The sequence below is a fragment of the Phallusia mammillata genome, chromosome 8 (genome assembly GCF_965637545.1).
Source record: "Phallusia mammillata chromosome 8, kaPhaMamm4.hap1.1, whole genome shotgun sequence".
NCBI classification, from domain to species: domain Eukaryota; kingdom Metazoa; phylum Chordata; class Ascidiacea; order Phlebobranchia; family Ascidiidae; genus Phallusia; species Phallusia mammillata.
This window is the reverse complement of record NC_137259.1, coordinates 18,481,940-18,504,672: the sequence shown is the minus strand read 5'-3', so window position 1 is coordinate 18,504,672 and position 22,733 is coordinate 18,481,940. Positions and strand designations below refer to the sequence as shown.

At 36.7% G+C, this 22,733-nt stretch overlaps 2 protein-coding genes across 4 annotated transcripts; one reads left to right on the top strand and one right to left on the bottom strand.

Annotated features, from left to right (window-relative positions):
* The first annotated feature begins 1,252 nt into the window (after positions 1-1,252).
* On the top strand, positions 1,253-19,229 carry LOC145204842 (uncharacterized). Of its 3 annotated transcripts, none has more exons than XM_080077440.1 (30): positions 1,253-1,337; positions 1,660-1,818; positions 2,376-2,549; positions 3,027-3,125; positions 3,340-3,522; positions 4,265-4,345; positions 4,801-4,977; positions 5,304-5,574; positions 6,002-6,171; positions 6,524-6,634; positions 7,005-7,184; positions 7,581-7,760; positions 8,093-8,680; positions 8,990-9,151; positions 9,648-9,812; positions 9,890-10,294; positions 10,422-10,529; positions 12,085-12,273; positions 12,902-13,009; positions 13,432-13,551; positions 13,882-14,040; positions 14,328-14,477; positions 14,969-15,346; positions 15,527-15,643; positions 15,737-15,925; positions 16,137-16,244; positions 16,801-16,932; positions 17,062-17,277; positions 17,761-17,964; positions 18,966-19,229. In XM_080077440.1, exons 1-30 carry the CDS (start codon positions 1,298-1,300, stop codon positions 19,142-19,144), a joined length of 5,502 nt encoding a protein of 1,833 aa, XP_079933566.1. In that variant the 5' UTR covers positions 1,253-1,297; the 3' UTR covers positions 19,145-19,229. The 3 variants fall into 3 exon arrangements, with proteins under 3 accessions (XP_079933566.1, XP_079933565.1, XP_079933567.1); XM_080077439.1 differs by having other exon boundaries at positions 8,087-8,680; XM_080077441.1 differs by lacking the exons at positions 16,801-16,932; positions 17,062-17,277; positions 17,761-17,964; positions 18,966-19,229 and having other exon boundaries at positions 8,087-8,680; positions 15,737-15,795; positions 15,854-15,925; positions 16,137-16,202.
* A 620-nt stretch (positions 19,230-19,849) lies between these two features.
* Positions 19,850-22,647, bottom strand: LOC145204867 (uncharacterized). Its single transcript, XM_080077480.1, has 4 exons — positions 22,437-22,647; positions 20,856-21,041; positions 20,212-20,298; positions 19,850-20,123 (listed from the first exon to the last, which is right to left on the bottom strand). Exons 1-4 carry the CDS (start codon positions 22,515-22,517, stop codon positions 19,851-19,853), a joined length of 627 nt encoding a protein of 208 aa, XP_079933606.1. The 5' UTR covers positions 22,518-22,647; the 3' UTR covers position 19,850.
* Between the last annotated feature and the right edge of the window lie 86 nt (positions 22,648-22,733).

Sequence of the window (22,733 nt, the reverse complement as noted above, 5' to 3'; positions counted from 1 at the left end):
TCACAACGAATTAATGGTCATGAAAAGGTTAAGAACCAGATAGTACACACTGTTTCGACCTATAAGGTTCATCAGTGCAGCTGGTGACAAAAGATCGACCGTATGAGCTAATGTGGTCCCTTACGGCGGTAGAACTACTAACGTAAGAACTGACAGTAGTCAGGTTTGGGAATTTTCGCTGGGTGGCACAACAGAGCATATGCGTTTGTGGAACAATAATTGTCGATTGCTGACTTAGCAATTATTGTCACCATAAACGCCTATGCTCCGTTGCGCCACCCAGCAAACCTGGCTACTGTCAGTTCTCACGTTGGTAGCTCTATACCCCTGACGGCCGAAATAGTGCGCACTGTCTGCAGCTTAACATGTATTTTCTCGATGCCTTTACACCAGGGGTGGCCAAACTTTTTTACCAGAGGGCCAAATTTGCAACTGTCTTGCCACTGAAGGGCCGGATTAAAAGTGATTTACGTAAAATTTGTCGTAACTGGTTGCCATCTTTATTAAAATATATATTATTGTAGTAGAATAACAATAAATAACACCATCTTGTTTACACTTGTATTAAATAAAAGGTTTATATATCAATGAGATAAATGCAACTGTTCACAATTTTGAAGAAGCCTTTTAAAGTCTGGAGTAAAAAAAAAACAGGCAAAGTGTTTGGCGGGCCGGATAAAACAGGACTGGGGGCCGGATGCGGCCCGCGGGCCGTAGTTTGGCCACCACTGCTTTACACATAATGTTCCTCTCATGGGAATAACGGGCATAAGAAGGTTTAGAACCAGTAACATACAACAACTGAAACCTTTGTTTGCAATTTGGCAGAGCGAAAATCGCAAAAAAACAATCAAGTCTTGTAACACAGCTTTCGTAGCTTAAAGCGCGTGAATTACCTATTGCTTGGACCGCACGTGCATATGTGATGAGTCGGTTCGTGAATGCTTGAGGCAATCGAAAATTCCACCGCATCGCAGTATCGACGATTCTGTTTACTTCAAAAGTTTCAGTCTCATACGAGTGAAATTCGCACAGACAAAAGATAAACGAGAAGTCTTTTAGGAAATATCATGAAATTCGGTTAGCCAAGTCAGAAACAGATTTAGAAACAGAGTTTTTATTGTTGTAGGGCAAGAAAGCAAGTAGATTTTACCACTTTACTTTTGGATTGAGTCAAAGAGCTTTTAGCAGAAATTGAAACAATGCAAAAAAACTTTCACTTTACATATCGTTTTGTATGTCTTAGATCTTTTTATTTTTCCCACCAATTGCTGACTGAGACACGTGAAGCCAGCTGATGCATTGTGTTCTCATTGCCTTACTGCTTTGCTTGTCATGTAAGTTTTTGTACAAAATTGCGTTCCTAGAAAACAGGATTGGATAAAACTAACTTTATCCGTGAAATGTCAAGTCACACTGGAAGGGTTTCGAGTCACAAGTCAAGACGATTTTGTTTATCATATTAAGTCATTATGGTTTTAAATTTTAAGTTAGCTTGGTGACGTCTTGTCAAGTCAAGCAAAAATGGTTAACTCATGTACACTGTTACCAGCAGTTTTCGCCTCCTCTGAATGTTGTTTTTCCTATTGAGGCAACGGTTGCTTGTAACACACGACCTATCTACTGAGTTTCACAATAACGTTGTTTTCGTTTAAGCAGTTGTTCTCGGTCAAGATTCAATCGAATGTCCACGTGTCAGTTCGAGATTGGACAAAGATAGAACATGTAGGAAAGCGTGCAAGACAACCGCCGACTGTAGAGGGCCGAAAAAACGATGTTTGTGCGACGATTTTTGCGGAAATTCATGTTTCAACCCAAGTAAGCTGGTTTATTCTGTATTAGTAGGTTGTCTGAATGTTGCCAAAAACTTTCTGCATAACAAGAAGGGTGTATTACAGACGAATGGATTTAAATGTTGCGGTTTAGAATAGGTGTTCCCAATTGTTGCCGAGCCATTTATTAAACGAAGCTGCTGTCTTTTTAATCTGTTATGATTGGTGAAAGAAAGCCTTTATCTATTTTGTTATTATAACGACTTTATTCATGGTGGTTTGACACTAAAACGGTATGGTTAAAACAAGGAATTAAGCAAACCTTTCCCATTGTTTTGTGTTTTTGTGTTGCTCAGATGGGATTAGAACTTAAAACCTCTCGAGAACAAACAGCCTTCTACCTCTTATTTTTAGGTAGCACGTTTCCCGAACATGTGATTGCATCCAAACACTTAACGAAACCACCAGAGCTGTATGTCAGGCCTTTCGGGCCTAAATACGGGCTTTTTAATCATGATTGGGGCTGGGTTTGGGCACCAATTGCAGGCCCACTCACAACTATGGAGTGCGACCAGAATCTTACCGACCTTTTGATTTTTTCAGACGCGACGTGTGTTGATCTAGTCGCTCCCGAATTCGGTCGCATCACTGGAGAAGCGCGAACTTACGGCAAAGTGGTGACGTATTCTTGTTTCGAGGGATATCTTCTGAACGGAACCAGTAAAAGAACGTGTCGATCCGACAAATTTTGGAGTGGAAAAGCCCCGACGTGTTACGGTGAAAAACTTGGCAAATTGTAAAAAGTTTTTATTTTTGACATCGAACAGAATTGGTGAGGAATGACTTTTCTGGCCGTTATTTCTAACAAGCTGGAGTGCTGTTAGATGGCTGCAGTAGCCAATGCGGTCAATGTCTTGTCACCAGCTGCACTGATGATACCTTATGCATAGGTTAAAACAAGTTGCAGTGGCTGCAGCTTAATCAATATTTGTTGGCTTGATGCTTTTTTATTAAAAAGAGTTCTGTAAGATATAAATCCAGTGCGAGGAACGCAGGTCTACGGATAAATATTTTATTGTAGGCCACATTACAGACGATGATTATTGTTAAAATCATCGCAGTGTGTAGTTTTTGTAGCAAACGTGTTAGGTAGTTTCAGGTATTTAAATACCACAACGATGTTTTTGTGTTAATGTGCAAAAGTTCGCAAAATTTAATGTTTATCAGTGCGTAATAAGTGATCTTTTTCAACAGCTGGCTGCCCGGCACCACGTTCCAGAGGATTGGCTTATCCAGATGCGTACAAGTCCGAATACAAAGTTGGTGAAGATGTAACGTACAGATGCCGATTCGGTAGGTCTGCATGACAGAATATTCTTGTTAATACAGCATTTTTTTCTCTGTGTTTTGCAGTCTTAGTAACATTTTGGCCCCAATTTGAACGTGAATATAAAAATGATTTTAAGACTTGAATCTTCCAGAAGAAAATAACGTTTCTTGCAGCAAGCAAAAATCTTTTGTAAAGATGACATTTAGTAAACCCAGAATCTCATTTTATTAACCTCAGGTCATTACGTCGTCGGAACTGCGGTGGTCACGTGTCGTAGCGGCGGGTCGTGGGCGTCGGCTGGTGATGGATTTGAATGCAGAAGAGTAAATTGTGGAGTTCCACCTCAACTAAACAATGGATACTTTCAGGCAAATGATGGTCAGGATTTCGGGGCTAAAGCTTATTACTTCTGCAATAAAGGTATATAGTACACAGTATACAAGAGTTTTGAAGTATTTTAATATATTAGTTTATTTTCTTCCGAGCTAAATGGTTGTTAATGACATAGGCCTTTTGTTTTTAACATGATTTTGCAACTAAAGCTTTTTCCTTCCATGATAAGGTGTTTCACCACTTGCTGGAAATGCATTCAAGATTTGAAATAAGATAAAAAAATGCTTTGATACCTGCCAAGAAGGTTATTAAAGTGACCATTGTAAACCAGCTGATTCTACATGACCTAGGGTTTTTATACACTGGGTTTTGAATTATGTTGATGTAGAGTACAGTAATCACTGGAAAAATGTGATTGTTAGGGTGGAATTCACTTCAGTGGTGGGATTCAGCCGGTTCGCACCGTTTTTTAGAAATGTCTCACGAAATTTTATGAGACCAGTGACCGGTTAGCATTACTGGTTACTGTCATTGGACTTTTTGTAACAGAACTGGCTGAAAAATATGACTTTTTGTAATAATACCGGCTGACAAAAAAATTTGAATCCCACCACTGCTTAAACCATACTTTATGTTCGGTGTAAGAACTTGGAATTAATTTAAAAATTTAGCGTACATGCAAAAATGTATACTGATTGATTCTGTTTGATCCAGAGTTTTATACACTGAGTTTTGAATTAAAGCAAAAATACCATGTATAAAGTTATTTTTAATAGCCAACTTAGGAGAAAAAGTGTTTTAGTTTTAATTGAACTGTTTTGATGTAAAGGTTTTGTTTTTGTTGGAAATCGAAATCAGATGATTTGTGGAGTTCGTGGGCAATGGGATGGAAATATACCAGCATGTGAAAGTGAGTGAAAATTTGATTATTTCTTTAGGCAACATCAATCCTTTAACCGAGTTTTAGATGGCATTGGTTGGTATATATCTGTAACACAACACATTTCTTAACCAAAAAATAAAACCTTTGGTAAAACTGAAATATAACTAAGAAATTAGTTTAAGTGTACATTTTAAGGTTATATGCTTTGTAAGAAATAAACAGGCCAATATATTTGTAGAACATAATGTTTTCATAGCAATTTGTGTCATTCTCAAATGAAATGAATGTAAAAATCAAGCAGCAAGAAAAAACATTTTTATATTAATATATTGGCTTGTTTGTTTTTGAATATTTAAAACCATGGTTTGTGTATCATTTTTTGTATTGTTCAAACATTTACCTTTTTATATGTAGGTAAATGCATACATCGGCTTTAGAAATAATATATTTTCACATTTAATTTTTAATTTGCTTCTATTAAGTTGTACGATGCCCTGCACCAGAATCTCCAGCTCTTGGTTCTGTTGACAGCAGCCAATCAGATTTCACGTACAACACCCAGATCACCTACAACTGCCAACAAGGCTACAAGATTAGCGGGAATTCAAAAGCGAGGTGCAACAAGAATGCAACATGGGGGGAAGTACCAACCTGCGTAGGTAAAAAAAAAAAAACATGTAAATTAATCAACTTCACATAATTTCAAGAGCTTTAAAATGAAGTTCACCTCAAAGCAAAAAGCTGATACAATAATGCAGACAATGTATCAAAATTTAGTTAGTGGATTTTGTACATTTTCTATGGTTTGTAGGGGGACTCTAGGAGTATCAACCGGCATCAAGTTTTTGGTATTAAGAAGCTAAAATAGATTTAAAAAAATGAAATATCCTAAAAATCAGCAATTGTTAAAATGTTAATTTTTAATCTTGCCTAATTGCAAATTTAAACACTCTCACATTTCTTTTAATTTTTTTTTAATTTCCAGTCAACAAAGATTGCAACTTTGAAGATTTTAACCAGCCACTTTGTGGGTTTGTGAGTCCCAATTCATACTGGGTGCGGACATCCTCAAACAATGTTGCTACTGGGGCAGTGGGTTATGTGGCAAGAGTCACTTTTCCTGCATCTTCTGCTTCTGCAAATGCTGTATTAGAATCACCATTGTTGTCGTCACGGCAACCACACTGCCTCAAGTTCAGATATTTGGTGAAAGCTTCGAGCAGAACAGAAGATTTTCAAGTGAAGCGTAAACGAGGGTAAACCAACAGATTCTGTTTCAAATGGGTGTATTATTAAATAAAACATAATTACTGTTTCTTGTTGGTTAATTTCTTGTATTATTATTTAAGGTTATAGTAGTAAAAAAACAGTTTGTTAACTAAAATGTATATTTTGCTTAAATACCTCTAGTAGCACAAAACCATGAATCATACTTAACAAACTGTGAATTGATTTGGTTGAAATTTACTACTAAATAAATTTATATTGATGATTTTTCATGCTGACCCTTTAAAAAATTGTAATAATTTTAGGAACAGCTTGTGCCCTGTCAAGTCAAATTTTATTGTCACTTTATTCAATTGTCATTGTTAAATGGTTTTGTAAAACAGCAAGAAAAGTGAAAAAACTTTTGGTCTGCCACTTTGTATAAGAACCGACGTTTTTAGCTTTTTGTTTTTGCAGGACATTAATTTGGAAACTTCCTCGTACTCCAACCGGCATCCCCAAAATATGGCTCAGTACAGATATTGTTATACGTGTCAGTGCCTCGTCACCCGCCATACAATTTGTGGCATCCAGGTCTGCTGAAGTGGATCTGGATGACATTGAAGTTGCACCAGAAAATGAATGCGGTAAGTTGTTGCTTTTATACATGATTCTGGCTCAATGCAAAAACAGAATTATCTGAAGCATTTTCTCCTATTTTTATCAATTTTGGATTTTATGATAGAAGTAATCAAAATTATAATAATATCTTAAGTGTATTTTGTTTCAAAACCCCATATTTATTTAGGCAACCTCCAATTGTTCAGATAAGAAAAACAAAAAATTAAATAGCGGTGTTCTGAAAATGTAAATTGTAATTTTTTGTCAACATTAAAAACAGTTTCTGTGATCAATCTAAACAAAAAAAATTGTTTTATTTCAACTTTTAACCTTTTTAATTCTGTATTAACAACAAGTTTAAACCAAAATTGTTTTCAGTTGATGATTGTGAAATTAATCCGTGCCAAAACCAAGGAACTTGTTTGAATCTTATTGGAGGGTTCAGATGCATTTGTTCTGCGCGATTTTATGGGAGACGCTGTGAAGCATGTGAGTTACACTAAGTTATTTTGTTCGATATTTATTTTAAGTACATAAGGGGGGAGTGCATTTCAAAAAAGAATTAGTTTGTTTGTGAAACTGTTCTTTGCCAGGTCGACTACTTTTTCTACTTTTATGTAAACTTTAATGTTGCTAAAATGTAGAAAAAAATGAATATGTAACAAACAACAACAAAAATAACAAACTGGAACACTTTGTCTCTTGTGCACTGTAGTCGCATTCAGTGTTATTTACGCTGATGAAGGGGACCTGTATAGGATGTCGAAACATCGGAATAAAATTACATTTGCCAGAAGAGCTTTACAAACTTAAACTTGAACACATTTTCAAGTTTAACTAACAACTGCATTTTCTGCAGTAAAGTCATGCCTTGTGCCCTCTGCTCCATTACATGGTTCAATTTCAACAGCCAAGCAGCGAATCAATGTTGGTTTAAATATCAGATATTCTTGTAACAATGGTTATTTGTTATCTGGTGCAACAGTTGCAACTTGTTTATCAACAACAAGATGGTCAAAACCTTCACCAACTTGTATTGGTAAGTTCAGAAACCAGGTTTTATCTGGTAACATGACTATTGGAAACAAATACCAAGTATTATTTGTTCCTGATGAAGGGGTTTGTATGGGATGTCGAAACGATAAAACTGCTTGAAGAGCAATACTCATTTATTGATTATGCCTGGCAAGAATAGATTATGTATTAAAGTTTGTATATTGATCAAATGTTACCAACTTTTACTACGTGTTATTTTGGGTGTGTTAAAGCCCATGTAAGCAATAATTGTGCTGTGTAAAATTTGGCTGGCACTTCCCCAAAATATTTTTTATTTTTTTGAGCCAGAAATTTTTGCTATTTTTTTTTATTTTTCTTTGCACATTACTACTAAGCCCAAATGTGAAACCATATTTACCATCCTTATGATTTTTTTCAGTAACGTGTCCAAAGCCAGTGCAAAGATCGAACCTCATTGTGAGTTCAGTTAAAACAAACTATGTGAAAGGGGACAGAGTGAGATACTCGTGCAGACAGGGATTCAGAGTGATTGGATCAACACAGGCTACATGTCAGGCCAATGGGAAATGGTCGGCTTCACAACCAACTTGCAAGAGCAGTCAGTTTGTTTTCTTACTTTTGTGCATTAAAAAGTTACTGTTTGCTTATTTGAGGTAATTTGAACTAAATGGCTATGACCAGTGTGTTAAAATGTATAATAATACACCAATATTCCGATCACAACTTTCAACCACTAAAAAGTTTTCAGTTTTTAATATGGGATTGGAACCCACAACCTTGTGAAGGTTGTTGCAATTAAACCAAGGTCTCCTGTGTTACAGGCAGGGATACTTACCATTATACTAATCAAGACACAATTGGTTATGCTAGCTTATAAATAGTGAGAAGGGTTAGCTGGGCACATAAACATAATTTTTGATTCAGGTGCAGTAACCACAACTCCAACTCAACAAACAGGTCCATGTCCAAATGGATTCGAACATTCCTCACCATTGTGTTACAAGATTTTAAATCAAGGATCCAGTCATAGTGCAGCAATCGCCACTTGCAAGCAATCAGGAGCCACACTGCCAGTCATAAAGTCTACCGGCATGCAGCAGAAAATAATGGATATTTTAGGATCAGCTACAACACGTTATTTCTGGCTTGGTTTGGACAGAAGCAGCAATGTTATGAAGTGGGGTGATGGAAAAAACTATGATTTTAGTGGTTTTAATAGATTTAAATGGACTTATTATTGGCCTGGCAATTGCTATTATATGTCTCGTCAATCCGGTAACTGGTATCACAGGATCACAAGATATTGTTCACCTAACAAAGGGACACTGTGTATTAAACTAGAAGCAGATATCAAGCCTGTCCAGGTGCAAGTGACTAATGTTGCACTAAGATCTAATATTCCCATTAGTGGCCGGTATTACCCAATGTATGGGCATGTTAACAATGGGTTTCCGATATACAAGCAGCAAGATAGCGGTGGGACGGTATATTTGTACTCAAACCGATCCAGTAATACAGGTAACTTGTTGATTTTCCTAATCACATGATATTAAGTGCTAAATTTTAGGTGTTAGTCCATGTGTTTTGTTGTAGCCCTATGTATATGTAAATTTTTAGGTGAAGATCTGATTTAGCCAATGTCGATTAGTTAAAGTCTTACCACATTACAAATCATCTGTACCTGAAGTTTTGTCCGAATTCGGAATAACCGGACTGGGTTTAACCACGGTTTACTATATATAATAAGCTAAATATAGTTATTCATGGGAGTACAACATTTCAACTCTTAAGGTGGTTAATGAGACAAAATAGTTTTTGAATATTTAGATCATTCCTTTATTTTTGGATCACATCCAAAATCTCAGCCAAAAGTGGAATGGGCTACAACAGTTTCAAAAGCAAATTTTGTGCAAGATATTAAAGGCTCCTGGTCCTACAGAGGTTCAAGTGGTAATCTTCAGTCCATGAGCATCTCTTTAAAGGAAGCTGGTAGGTTTTTATCCTGTAAGGTGATTCAGTTGCTTCATAACAATATTGTTTTATAGGTTTCTGTAGAGGAAATTGTACATTAGGGGTTGTCATAGTTTGATAAATTTGCAAAGAGGACTGAAATATTTGGAATATTGGGTTTATTTAAAATATTATTATGTTTTATTTCGCACAGTAAGCATTATGCTGTCAAGATTTTGGTATTGGCTTTCTTAGCAAAGTATTCAAAACATATTGAAATAGCAAAACATTTTGTGAGTTAGATTTAGTGTAAGTTGAATACTTTATTTAATTTAATGTACTTGTGACTTGTCCAATGTTATTTGCTTCATATATATTTGCAATTAGAAAAGTATTTGTGAAATACAAAGTTAAAAACAGTTTACTGTGTGTGCCAAAGGCAAACGTTTCTTATAATTTGTAACAGATAAAATGAAACAACTTGCAAATATAACTGTCTGCACTGAGTTATCTAAAATCTCTGTGTTACATTAAGACATTTGGAACCAGTGGTCTGGTTGGTCTCGATGCACGAAGACTTGTGGCACCGATGGAAAGAAAACAAGAACAAGAACCTGCAGTAAAACTTTACCCTCGCTGGTTTATTGTCGTGGAAGTCGAACTCAAACTCAAAACTGTAATTTGCCTGAGTGCATTCTTAGTAAGTTGTTCTTAACAAAGCACAACTATACCATGTTGACGTTTCGAAGATTAAATGTAATATATCCAATTTTGTAGATTACAATGGAAAGATTTATACATTGCACCACAACACCAAGGTAAATTTTGAAACTGCTCGAAGCAGATGTCAAAGCAACGGCGGCGACCTTGCAATGTTGAAAACTCAACAAATCCAGGATGTCGTGGCATCAGAAGTTCAAAAATTTTACTTAGCAAGTCCGGGCAGGACAAAACAGTTCTTTATTGGGCTAACAAGAAAAAATCTTCCAAATTGGCAGTGGCTTGATGGTTCACGAGCCCCAACAGACTCAAATGATAATGGGTTTGCAAATTGGGCTTTAGGAGAACCAAATGACAGTGCCTGGTGGAATACTGAGGAATGTGGAACAATGTGGGCAATAAACCAGGAATGGAACGATATTCCTTGTGACCACGTATTCTATTACATTTGTGAAAAACCAGGTCATGTATAACCCACCTAATGTTACACAGTATTAAGTTAAAAAAATGTTTATTGAAGGTGTTAGATTAAATGTTCTGCCATTTTTGAACCCTGCTTTTTTAAATAAAGCCGTTTTATACCCAACAGATCCATGCTTTGTTAAACCTTGTCAGAACAATGGAATATGTGAAGTAAATGGGACAGATTTTAAATGTTGGTGTCGTACTGGGTATCAAGGAAAACGCTGCCAAACGGGTAAGCGGATTAACACAACATCAATGTGCTGAAAGTGGGTTTATAGGGTTCAATGCTATTCCTTTTTATAGGTAAATAGTATCCAAAACAATTTTACCTGTTGGTGGCTTTTTGTACACTTTTTAGCTGTGAATTTTTTTGACATCTTTTGAATAGTTCTATTTTTGTTACATTTAAGTACATTTTACACAATAATTATGGGTCCCCTTCCCTGAAGGGGACCCATATTGATTTTACTCGAAATGTTTTTTGTTTTTTTCTTTTTTTTTCTTCCTTTTTTTTTCTCCCCAAAGTTTGTCCGACTCGTTTTTCCATCAAATGTTTGATGGATTTGGCTGAAATTTGCACAGATTGTAGATATAGTTATGTAGATGTGCATCCCACTTTGTTTTTGTTGATTACCCCAGTATTTACCCCGCTAGCCCCCTAAAATGGGTATTTTTCCCCCGAAGTTTGTCCGACTCGTTTTTCCATCAAATGTTTGATGGATTTGGCTGAAATTTACACAGATGGTAGATATAGTTATGTAGATGTGCATCCCACTTTGTTTTTGTTGATAACCCCAGTATTTACCCCGTTAGCCCCCTAAAATGGGTATTTTTCCCCCGAAGTTTGTCCGACTCGTTTTTCCATCAAATGTTTGATGGATTTGGCTGAAATTTGCACAGATGGTAGATATAGTTATGTAGATGTGCATCCCACTTTGTTTTTGTTGATAACCCCAGTATTTACCCCGCTAGCCCCCTAAAATGGGTATTTTTCCCCCGAAGTTTGTCCGACTCGTTTTTCCATCAAATGTTTGATGGATTTGGCTGAAGTTTACACAGATGGTAGATATAGTTATGTAGATGTGCATCCCACTTTGTTTTTGTTGATAACCCCAGTATTTACCCCGCTAGGCCCCTAAAATGGGTGTTTTTACCCAAAGTTTGTCCGACTCGTTGTTCCATCAAATGTTTGATGGATTTGGCTAAAATTTACACAGATGGTAGATATATTCATGTAGATGTGCATCCCACTTTGTTTTTGTTGATAACCCCAGTATTTACCCCACTAGCCTCCTAAAATGGGTGAGTTTTTTAAAACGTTAAATAGGACATACTTCAAACAATATCTGGGGTGAATCTAATTTTATAGTTTGTATTCTACATAGTATTATTATTTAAGCCCAGTGCCGATCGCTGTGTTTTACCTTACAACACCCGACTTTCTCATGGTTATCTCTTGAATTGCATTATTTTCAACTTTGCATGTGTGACCCATGAGTTTTTGCTTGCAGAAACGACTAAAGTTATAAATGATGATGGCTAATATGGGACCCAATACAAAATAAGCAAAGGAAATATATTTATGTTTTAAAATAGGTTATAGTGTATATGCAATGGCAATATGTGCTAAGCCACCCTTCTAGTATTATTTTTGAATTGTGTTACACTAAAACCAAGACTTTGAAACATGATTTCCTAAAGCACACTGTTCTAATGACATTTGTTTACAAAGTTGCAAGAAAATATGATATCTATTCGCTATATGTGTGATTTGACATTTTATTTAGGTGCAATTAAATTTTGTTTGCCGCGAGAGCTCCAATTATCTGAGATTGAAAGTCCAGCAGATGCTGCAAATAAAACAAAGTTTCGTATCAATGACGTTGTTGTTCATCGGCTTTTATATGGTGATGGAACTTTAAGAAGCAGAATTAAATCTACTTGCACAAGCGATGGCTGGACAGTCATACAACTTGGTAAGTTTAAAGTTATTATTAGTAAGCTGCAGACAGTGCACGCTGTTTTGATCTACTAGTATATCAGTGCAGCAGGTAACATGACATATATTGCTCACTTAACTGTGGTTGTATAGGCTAGCATAGGCATCTATCGGTTGGGGGTAGCAGGTACAAAAAGCCAATCCGCCTCATTTGTATTCGACGCCACAACTAGGCATAGACCATGGAGGGAACTGGTTTACAATGGACAAGTAACATGTTGGGTAACGGAGTAACTACCAACAAACTGTAGTGTAGTTTAACATTTTTTCCCTTAACATTTGTATCCAGAAAACAGTTTCCGTCTGGCTAACGCCTAGAACAAAAATGTAGTAAAAAATACAACAACATTGGCTGTTAACTCAACACATGCTACAGCAAAACCAATTTGAAGTTTAACTGTAAAAAAACGTGTAGCTGCTGCAAGAACTGCCACAATGCACCAATTGTGGCCTTCATTATGTTGCGCTCCATGTTTTAAACTTGCCTGGCTATTTCCGGCTTGGTGATTGATTTAGTGCAAATGTGCCGCTTTGTGTTCTTTCACCAAGTGAAATAAAATCAACTCAAAGTGCCTGGATTTTATTTTTTAACTTTTTCTATTTAGGACCATGTGAAAGTTCTCCATGTGAAAATGGAGGCAAATGTGTTAACAGTGGTTTGGGTTACTCATGTGAATGCACACCAGGGTTTGATGGGAAGAATTGTGAAAATGGTTAGTAACAAAAATGTTTGTTTAACCAGCAAAAAAGTATGGTTACATGATATTTAACAAATATAAACTTAAACACTTTTGATGAGCGTTATTAACAAAAGTAAAATTCCTATGCCTTATATTTTTTGGGAAAAACATCTGAAAAATTTAAAGGATTTTCTTCTTCTTAACTTTTGTCACATAAGTTTTACAGCTATTAAAAAGCCATCAGAAATGCACAAATATAATTGAGCTTATACTTTAAATTAATTTTACAGTTAATTTTCAAATCCCACTGCCTGATAAGATACATGATTTTTTCGTTTACGTTAAATGGTAACATAAGATAAATTACCAGGCCCGAAGTAAAGGCATTTATATCGAGTAAAGAAAGTTGAAATTATCCAGTGTACATTTTGGTGACTGGATGTTGTTTACTTTAGTGGTGAATCCCTGTGACAGCAGACCTTGCTCTGATGAAGGCGTTTGTGAAGTGAGAGGAGGAACTTATCACTGTGTGTGTAACGAAGGGTTCACTGGCAAAATCTGCGACTCCAGAATCAGTTAAGTGTATTTTTTACCTTGTGGCCTCATGTGGATTATGGTAAATATAAATTGAAGAAAAAAACGGTGGGTTGGGAACCACTGATTGTGTTATTCTCACAAAGATTTGTTCCACATCAAGCTGTCTGCTCTTTTTGCATGTTTGTTAAAACATTTTTAATTTGATTTTTTTGACTTGTTGGTGCCTTCAATTCAATTCAACTTTTTTTCGGGCACGAGGGATTGAGGTAGCATCATAACCCACAACCTTGTGAACACAAGCAGCTGCACTAACCATTCAGCCAATGTGGGTTAAAATGAAAAATGGAACCACATATTTGTGTCTACAGAGTGGAGTGGTTGGTCTGAATGGTCACAGTGCACGACAACATGTGGTTCAAATTCCCAACAATCCAGAACAAGAAATTGTGTTGGAGGTGAAGTTGGATCTGTTGGTTGTCAAGGCAACAGCAGACAGAGCAAGTCCTGCGGGCCAGCAATTTGTCCAGGTGAAATAATGTCTATTATGTAGAATTCAAATCATATTTTGTGTTTTTTTTTATTAACAGACATGTTTGTTTAGATTTTTATGCACAAGACCTGCACTTGATACTCAGAACAAAAGTATTTGCCTAAAACTCATAATTGTCTTGTACGGTCTTATATTGTCTGCGTTTTGTTGATTGTCAAGCAAATAATTGCTCTTTTTTTGTTATCAAATTTGTTACTCATCACTGGCTTTTTTCTTGCCTTTGTTGTGGTAGAATACTCTAAAGAAACCTAATTTATTTCACAGTATGGAAACAATGGACAGCTTGGTCTAAGTGCTCAGTAACTTGTGGAGCTGGTGGAAGTAGAAGTAGATCAAGAACTTGTAGCGTTGAAGATAGTTGTGAGGGAGATGCAGTAGAAAACAGCGCATGCTACCCGAAACCTTGTGTTTTAGGTAATGTTGTAAAATATTCTTTGCAGAAAGTTGGTTGTTAAGATACTTGGCAAATTTAGTGAAAAGAAATTTGGCAAATTGCCTGACATAAAATAGTTACAGTTAAGCAAAATACTTATTCTGATTGTAGTTTTCTTTCTAATACTTATTCTAAGTATTCAGGGGCATTTGTTTTTATCTAATGTAGCTCATTTTTATCCACAAAGTGATCTTTATTGTCAAGGTATTTGGTAAAAAATACATTTGTGTTCAAAAAACATACAACAAACGTTCTATTTCCCCCAAAAAACTTTAAGTTTTTTTAATTATTGGCCAAAAAACAATCCTATGTATTAAAAAGTTTAACTTGTCAATTTAATAATCAGTGTTATTCTTTGTGTTACCCTATTGAGTTAATAAAAACTTGTGCTCAACTGGAGTGAATAATCATTGAAGCAACACACAATACACTTTTTTTCGAAAGTTTTCCTAACAGTAATCCCAATTGTCAGTTTACAGAGGCAAGGCTTACACTGTCCATGGCAATAAAGTGCTGAGTCATAATGATGCACAGCAGGAGTGCAGGAATAAAAATGGAAGTCTGGCAATGGTGAAGAACAATCAAATACACCAGATCTTATTTGCCGAAGTGTTCAAGCATCGCCACCTTCAACCCTGGAGGTCATTTCATATCGGATTGACTACCGCTACTACCGAGAGAGCATGGAAATGGATGGACAACACACCATTGGGTGTCTACGACAACTGGGCTGAAGGTGAACCGAATGATTCTCAAAATAATGAGGATTGTGGAACAATGTTAGCGGGAACTGGAAAGTGGAACGATGTCAGTTGTGCGATACCGAGATATTACATATGTGAAGTAAACAGTAAGTACAGGCTGTAGTTTAATTCTTTTTAGTCAAGAACACACAAAGACTAAAACTTGCATCCTTTAACAAACAGGTCACTTTTATTCATCTTGGTTGTATCAATAATATGTTTTGGTGTAAATGAGTTTTTATCCAACTTTGAGTTTAAACATGAATTAAAGGTTTGTTAATATTTAGTTGAGAGAGACGCATGTTACTCGGATCCTTGCAGAAATGGAGGTTCTTGTGTTGTCAGTGGAAGTGAATATGAATGCAATTGTTTGGATGGTTATGTTGGAAAGAACTGTGAAAATGGTGAGATTATTTCTACCAAAATTTTTGTTATTAGAAAATGTCGAATTAAAATGATTAAAAGTGTTTTTTAATGGGAGCAAATTTCTTGTCTAGATACTGCTTGTCCTGCTTGGAAGTTGGCATCTTCTGTTCTTGAGAGTCCACTGGAAGCGGTAAACAAAACTCGTTTTCTGATCAACGAAGAGGTGATTTATCAGTTGCTTTTCTCAGATGGAAGTATTCGAAATCGAATGAAACTTACTTGCACACCGGGTGGTTGGGAAACAGTGAGACTGGAAGTTGGTGAGCAGATTTAAAATTATGTTGAACTTTTGCTTCATAGAACAGGGCAAGAAAAGTTTTAATTGTATCTACTTGGCCTTTATTAGTTGCTGACCTTTAAAAGACACTAAATGGCCTTACTGAAAAACTTACTGATTTGTGTGCATTAGTTTAAGCCGTTGTGAGAAATTTTTTTCATTGGTTTAAAGTATTTTAAGATGTCCTTTTGCAGGAGAATGTCAGAGTAATCCGTGTCTGAATGGTGGAGTATGTTACAGCACTTCCTCTGGTTACGAATGTTCTTGCAAGGACAACTATTATGGACAAGATTGTGAAATTAGTAAGTCCAAACATTTTGTGATTAAACAGGCAAAATATTTACACAGTAACCATTCTGAGAATAGATTCTACTTTTACTGGTGACCAGTTAACAGTTGGCTATACTGGTTTGCTCTTGCAAAAACATAGAGCCAACAAATAATATGCTGCAGACAGTGCACACTGTTTTGACCTATAAGGTCTTATCAGTGCAGCTCCTTCCCTTTGGTTTCCAACAGTTACTTGGCCATTGTGAGCCAGTTTCTTCCGTAGTATATGCCCAGTTGTGGCATCGCACAAACTAGGTGAGGCATGGGTTTTTTGCCTGTTACTCCAAACAAACTGGAGTGCCGTTGGATGGCTACACTAGCTAATACTATTGTCACCAGCTATACTGATAAGACCTTATAGGTCAAAACAGTGTGTACTGTCTGCAGCTGGTTTGTTCTTATTGAGCAACTCAAACACAAATTAATGTGTAAAAATCCCAACCATGGGTGTTTGGATCTTACGAAACTTTCATTGTAATCAAGTGTGCTTGTCACCTTGAATATTCACTGACAAATATAACATTTCAGTTTTTGATCCCTGTCTAAGTTCTCCATGTAAGAGCAACGGATTGTGTGAAACGGTGAGAAATACTTTCCAATGCACATGTGAAGTTGGATATACTGGGAGGAGATGTGAAATTGAACCAAGAACAGGCAAAAGTAAACTGTGTTTGTTTGTTATTTTGTGACATTTATTAGTGAGTTTAAAGCTTTGCCTGTACATCTTGTTAAACCATTGTCGCCAAATATCATATTCCACTTTAACCATTGGTATTTGTTTCAAAACAGTTGCATTCCAAAAGCCTGAAAATGCACAGCAGAATGCTACACAATGTGAGGACTTGATTGCTCCTCAAAACGGCAGTCTAAATAAAAGCGATAACTATCCTAATGTGACTTCTACCGTTGCATTTTCATGCAATGAGGGATTTATATTGAATGGGACAGGTATTGTAATTTGCAATGAAGACTTAACATGGAATTCAAACCCACCAACATGCGAAGGTAATAAACACTAAATTTCATACATCATAAAATACATATGGGCAATGAATAATAGTATGTTACTGCCAGAACAGCAAGTCCAAACAATTTGTGAAAAATTTAGACCGTAAGCGTAAAAGTTTTCTGGTGAATTTACAATCGAACAAAACAAACCTATATGTGTTCGCGTTAAATCATAGTACACCAGGCCCATTGAAGGCGTTATACCAAATCAAACCGGTCTCTCAAGCAATTCCATATGGCAAGGTGTAGACTAGAAAACTCTAGCCTGGGGTGGAATTTGAACCCACGACAGGATCCCAGTATTAATGATGTTCATGTGTAAGGATTTTTATTGTGTTTTGGATAAATATCCAAACATACATTATGTTAGGGCATGCATATATTATGAATACAGGCAGCCTTTTGCAGGGACCCAGCTACCAAAAAAAAATCACCAAACATTACATTCTATTTTAACCCTTAGTGCTTGTTTCCAAACAGTTGCACTCCAAGAGTCTGGAAATGCTACACAATGTAAGGAATTGACTGCTCCTCAAAATGGTAGCATAGTAAAAACTTATGATTATCCTAATGTGACGTCTGCTGTTACATTCTCATGTGATGAGGGATTTGAATTAGATGGGTTTGGACTATTGAATTGCAAGAATAACTTGAAATGGGATCGGAACCCACCAGCATGTGAAGGTAATAAATGTTACTTTTAAAATTTTATAGGAGAAATGGCTTAAGTGCAAATTGTAGGTGGGGCTTTGGCTTTTGTTTAACCTCATCATGACCCTCCAAATGTTCTAGTCACAAAGTTGTATGTCAGTAAAATTTCTTCAGTTAGGACTGACTTCATACGTTTATGCAGAAACCTCACTTTGGCAAATCGAAGTTTCCAATCTAGGTCTTTATTGTCTGGCTTGGCATTACTTGCCACTCCAACTGTGTTTATTCTACGTTATTGGGAGAAGTTGTTACAACCGTTCGTTTCATTATATTCTCGGTGGTCGGTCTGCCTGATGGACTAACTAGTGATGCACCGAACCCGCCTGAAAAGGTTCGGGCCGAAACCGAATATTCGGCCGAATCAGGCTGAACCTAAAACCCCCTTTCTTATGGATGTTTTCAACTGAACCTTGTGTCGTTGATGCGAGTGAAGAAAATTATGACAAATCAAAATCAATTACACCACCTGGAAGCTTTACTAAACTTGCAATATTTTGCAAACAACATGGCTCGTATTTTTTTAGATACAACAATTAGTTAATTTTTGACGTTTTGTGATGGTGAAAATGATAGTTTGGGCATTAATTCCATGCAATCCCAAAGTTCGGTTTCGGCCGAATTTTCAAAAAAGTTCGGGCCGAAACCGAAACATCGAAAAACAGCGTATTCGGCCGAAATGTTTCGGCCAACCGAAACTTCGGTGCATCACTAGGACTAACAATAAGTCCGTCGTCGAGCTGCCTGCCTCGTGGAATTTTCATCTTAGGGAATTGACGACTTTTGATTTTTGTTAACCAACCAAGAACCACTGGGTTGCCGCTTTAATTTTTTGCCCAGGAAAGCAACTGGTCGAGACAGGATTAGAACCAACAACATTGAGACCTTGTGATATTGCGATAACCACTCTGCCATCGTGTCTCATTTTCAGTGAATGTTACATTGATTTTCAACTTTTTTATGTATTATTTCATCAGAGGAGATAGCTGGTTGCTACGCCAATCAACTACACGCGAATATCACCATTAACGAAGCGTCACCAGAAGTAAAATATCCAATCGGGCAGCGGGTAAATGCTACCTGTGCAAATCCACCTTCTATTCTCACAGTTGAATGTGTTGAAGGACCAAGATGGGAACCAAACCAATGCAAATGAGCAAAACGGACTGCTTGAAGTTCTATTAGCATAGGACTGTGATTTTGTTATATTTTTTATCGCTCAATAAACAGCTGCAATGTCAGATATTTGATCCAGTTGAACGCATAGCAGGCGGGTCTTTGATTTAAGAAGTGTTTTTTTAGGTATGTCCGAATACTTATGACAGTAATTGTAAAACTTTTATGGTCCCATACTTTTTTCGCATCAGAATAACTATTTGCAGATTCCAGAAAAAAAAAACACAAAATTTAAACATATAACTGCCGTTGTAAATTGGCGGCGGAACTGAAAACCTTTCTCGGATTTTTTTAGTCCCCATCAACAGGCTTAGGGCAAAGAAACACTTTGTGAATAATCCAGAGCAGTGGTGTCGTCAGTACAACATTTTGAGAGGGGCAAAAAAAAATGAGTCTGTTGAGTTTAAAGACAGAGTGCCAAGATATAAGTATTTTCAAAATTTGGGGGAGCACATCCCCTTGGCTCCATCTAACTGCGTCAGGACAAAGAGGGGCAGGATGGAAGTGGTAATATTTGAAGTGTTTAAGTCGGTTTCACATATTCCGCCGGGTTTATATGACCACCAACTGAAATATTGCCACAATAAAACTTGTTTGAATACTTTATTCGAAAACCTGAAACATCATGTAATCCAAAAAGTAAGAGAAATTCCCAAAACAAACGCACAGATTCGTTCGAAAGCAATTTATTGATGTTTTGGTAACGGAAGTGGTATTGGTCCAAAACCTTCATAAATTCCTTTACCGATTTTCTTTTTCGGCATTTGCAAGCTATCGAAAATACTTTGAGTGATAACTTTATGTTCCTTCAAACAATTTGGATCAATCGTGTAGCCAATAATGACATCATGTCCCTGTTTACGAGTGCCGTTGTGAAAAGCATCAACAGTTTTCAATTCAACAATACATTCCTGTATTTCAATGGCAGCTTCCTCCCACAAAAAGCTGGATACTTTGGTCTAAAAATTAAATAGTTACAAGTTAGATTACAACGTCACATGCTGATGACGTAGATCTACTACGTAAGACGCTGATGGCGTCACTTACCAGGTCAAGTTTTTTGGGAGTGACGTCTGTTAGTCCGGTGAGCTCATACTTTGCTTTTTGTTTTTCAAGCAAATGCAAATCGTCATCCTACAAAACATACATAGTATATTTTTTTACATGCAAGGATACAATGTATTGGGAGCCCAAGGCATGAGCTTTCAAAATCGTTAACTCTGGGCTATTACCGATCTTGATGTTAACGTTTCCCCTTCCTAGAAAAGTGATTCGTAGACACCTTTATCACTATAGCATATAGCAGTTGCATTTTGCACACCGAGATTTGGCAAAACAACGTTATGACACACATCACATGTTTGCAACTGATATTGACTGTAATGCCGATTTAGAGACCAGTGACTGTCATGGGGCCATAAAAAACTGTCAGAGAAACTTGCCGACTGCAGAACTGTTTTGACAACATTTAACGTGTACGGTAATGTACAGCAAAAAAACTAATATGAAGGTAATAAGGAGCTTGCCAAACTAGATGGTCGCTTTTTATAGTTGGGGCTACCAGTCTTTTGTTTTCATGTTCTACATTTGGAATAAACGGAAAGTAATTAATACTAGATAGCAAAAAAATGTAATTAATATCGTAGAGCTTAAGTATTGGGCTCCAAGAAAGAGACTTAATTTCAACTTACGTAGGGCGGGTCGTATGGGTCAGTGCATTTTGCCTCTAGTTCCTCATTCCTCTCCTTGCAGTGGACAGTGGCGATCCCGAAAAACACAGAAAGACACAACAGCACTACAAGCAACGCAAGTACCGTAACTACCTTTACTTTGTATTTGCAATATCGCTCCGTTGCCAGTTCGCCAAGATCGATTTGCTAGAAAGTAAAGGAAACCCTTGGTTAAACCGTAATCGGTTAATCCGGATCTTCGCCTAATTCTGGAAAAAACTCGAGGTACTAATGATTTGTTTGTAAAGTCCGATACAATTGAACTAATCGACATCGGTTAATCTGGATCTTCGCTTAATGCGGACAAATTGTTTGGTCCACATGGGTCCGAATTAACGTCCAATTGTTCAACAAAAAAATCTATCTGTTTATTTCATGTCCATAACGTTAAAACGTACAAATAGTTTTGATTTCCAAAAAAACATGTATCAACCAAGCTAAAGGGCTTTCGCTTTCCAATGTAAAACAATTGTAGATACCGTATTTACTCGATTGTAAGCCGCGACTTAAAAAGTTTGTTTACCCTACGGTTTGTGCGGCATTTTTATGTCATACTGATAATAATTCTAGACCCCTGGTTTTTGATTGATTTCGGGTTCAAAATTCTTTTGAGTTTTGACGTCAAACACACGTTTTGCTGGTGTAGCTCGACCTGCCTCGATGACGACTTGTTAAAGGCGGCTACAGTACAAACTATAATGTTCATTGCAAATTGTTTGGTGAGTCTGATCTTTGCATCTCAATAACAGCTGACTGATTATTAACAGCCCCACAGAGTGTCTCTTCTTTCTTTGTATTCTTGAGTAAACGTTTCACAGGCGAACGTTCAAATCAGCTACACATCCACATGGGATAAAAATAGAAGACTCAAAAATAGTCTAAGAATAGACCCAGAATAGACCAAAAATAGACCCAGAATTCACCGGCGACAAAGTCGAAAAAACCAACTATTTATAGAAATGCAAAAACTTAGTTTTACAGTAAACCTTTTTTCCTTTAAGTTATAGAATTTATTTTATGGCAAAGGTGCGATTTATAAAGTCATAGCGCTCTCGACCGAGCTGCTATGCTTCTTCTCAAGTACGAGCGGCTGTGTTCTACTTTAAACTTGAAACGGAAACGACAGTATAAACAAGAGGAAGTATGCGTAATGATGAACAAACACCTTATGTTTGTGCAGAACATTCTAGAATAACCAAATGACTCAAAACATCTTATGACTTGCATGAGAACGGAAATACCAACACTTACATCCAGTTATAAAGAAGTTAAACACTTCCCCTACATGCTGTGCAACATTATTGCAAACAACATGCTAACGTTAAACATAAACTTTGTGCACATTAATATCATGACCGCTACACTGGGTAGAATTATTTGCGTGACTAACAATTGTTGACAAATAGTATTACTATGTAGCAATATAAAGAAGTGTTATTAAAGAATAGTACATAACTTAATGCGGCTTGCAAAATTTATTTGACAACATGCGGCTTACAACCGAGTAAATGCGATAATCAAAACTTTTCCACGTTAATTTACCTCAGTAGAAACGTGGGTGTCGATTCTGCCTGGCAATTCACGATGTTTCGAGTCATCAGGCTGCTGGCTGAGAGAATACATATTTCTTCAACTAGAATTGACTGTTTGCCGGCGTAAACAGTGGGATGTTTTCGTAAATGGCAATGATAGAAACGGAAAGGTTTGCAATGAATGACAAACATGAATCATGGCCAAATTATCTAACATCCGTTTTTCTGCAAAACAGTCATATGCGTTTCTAACTTAATCAAGCAAATTGACTATTGTTTCAACAAAAACACTTGACTAAAATTACTA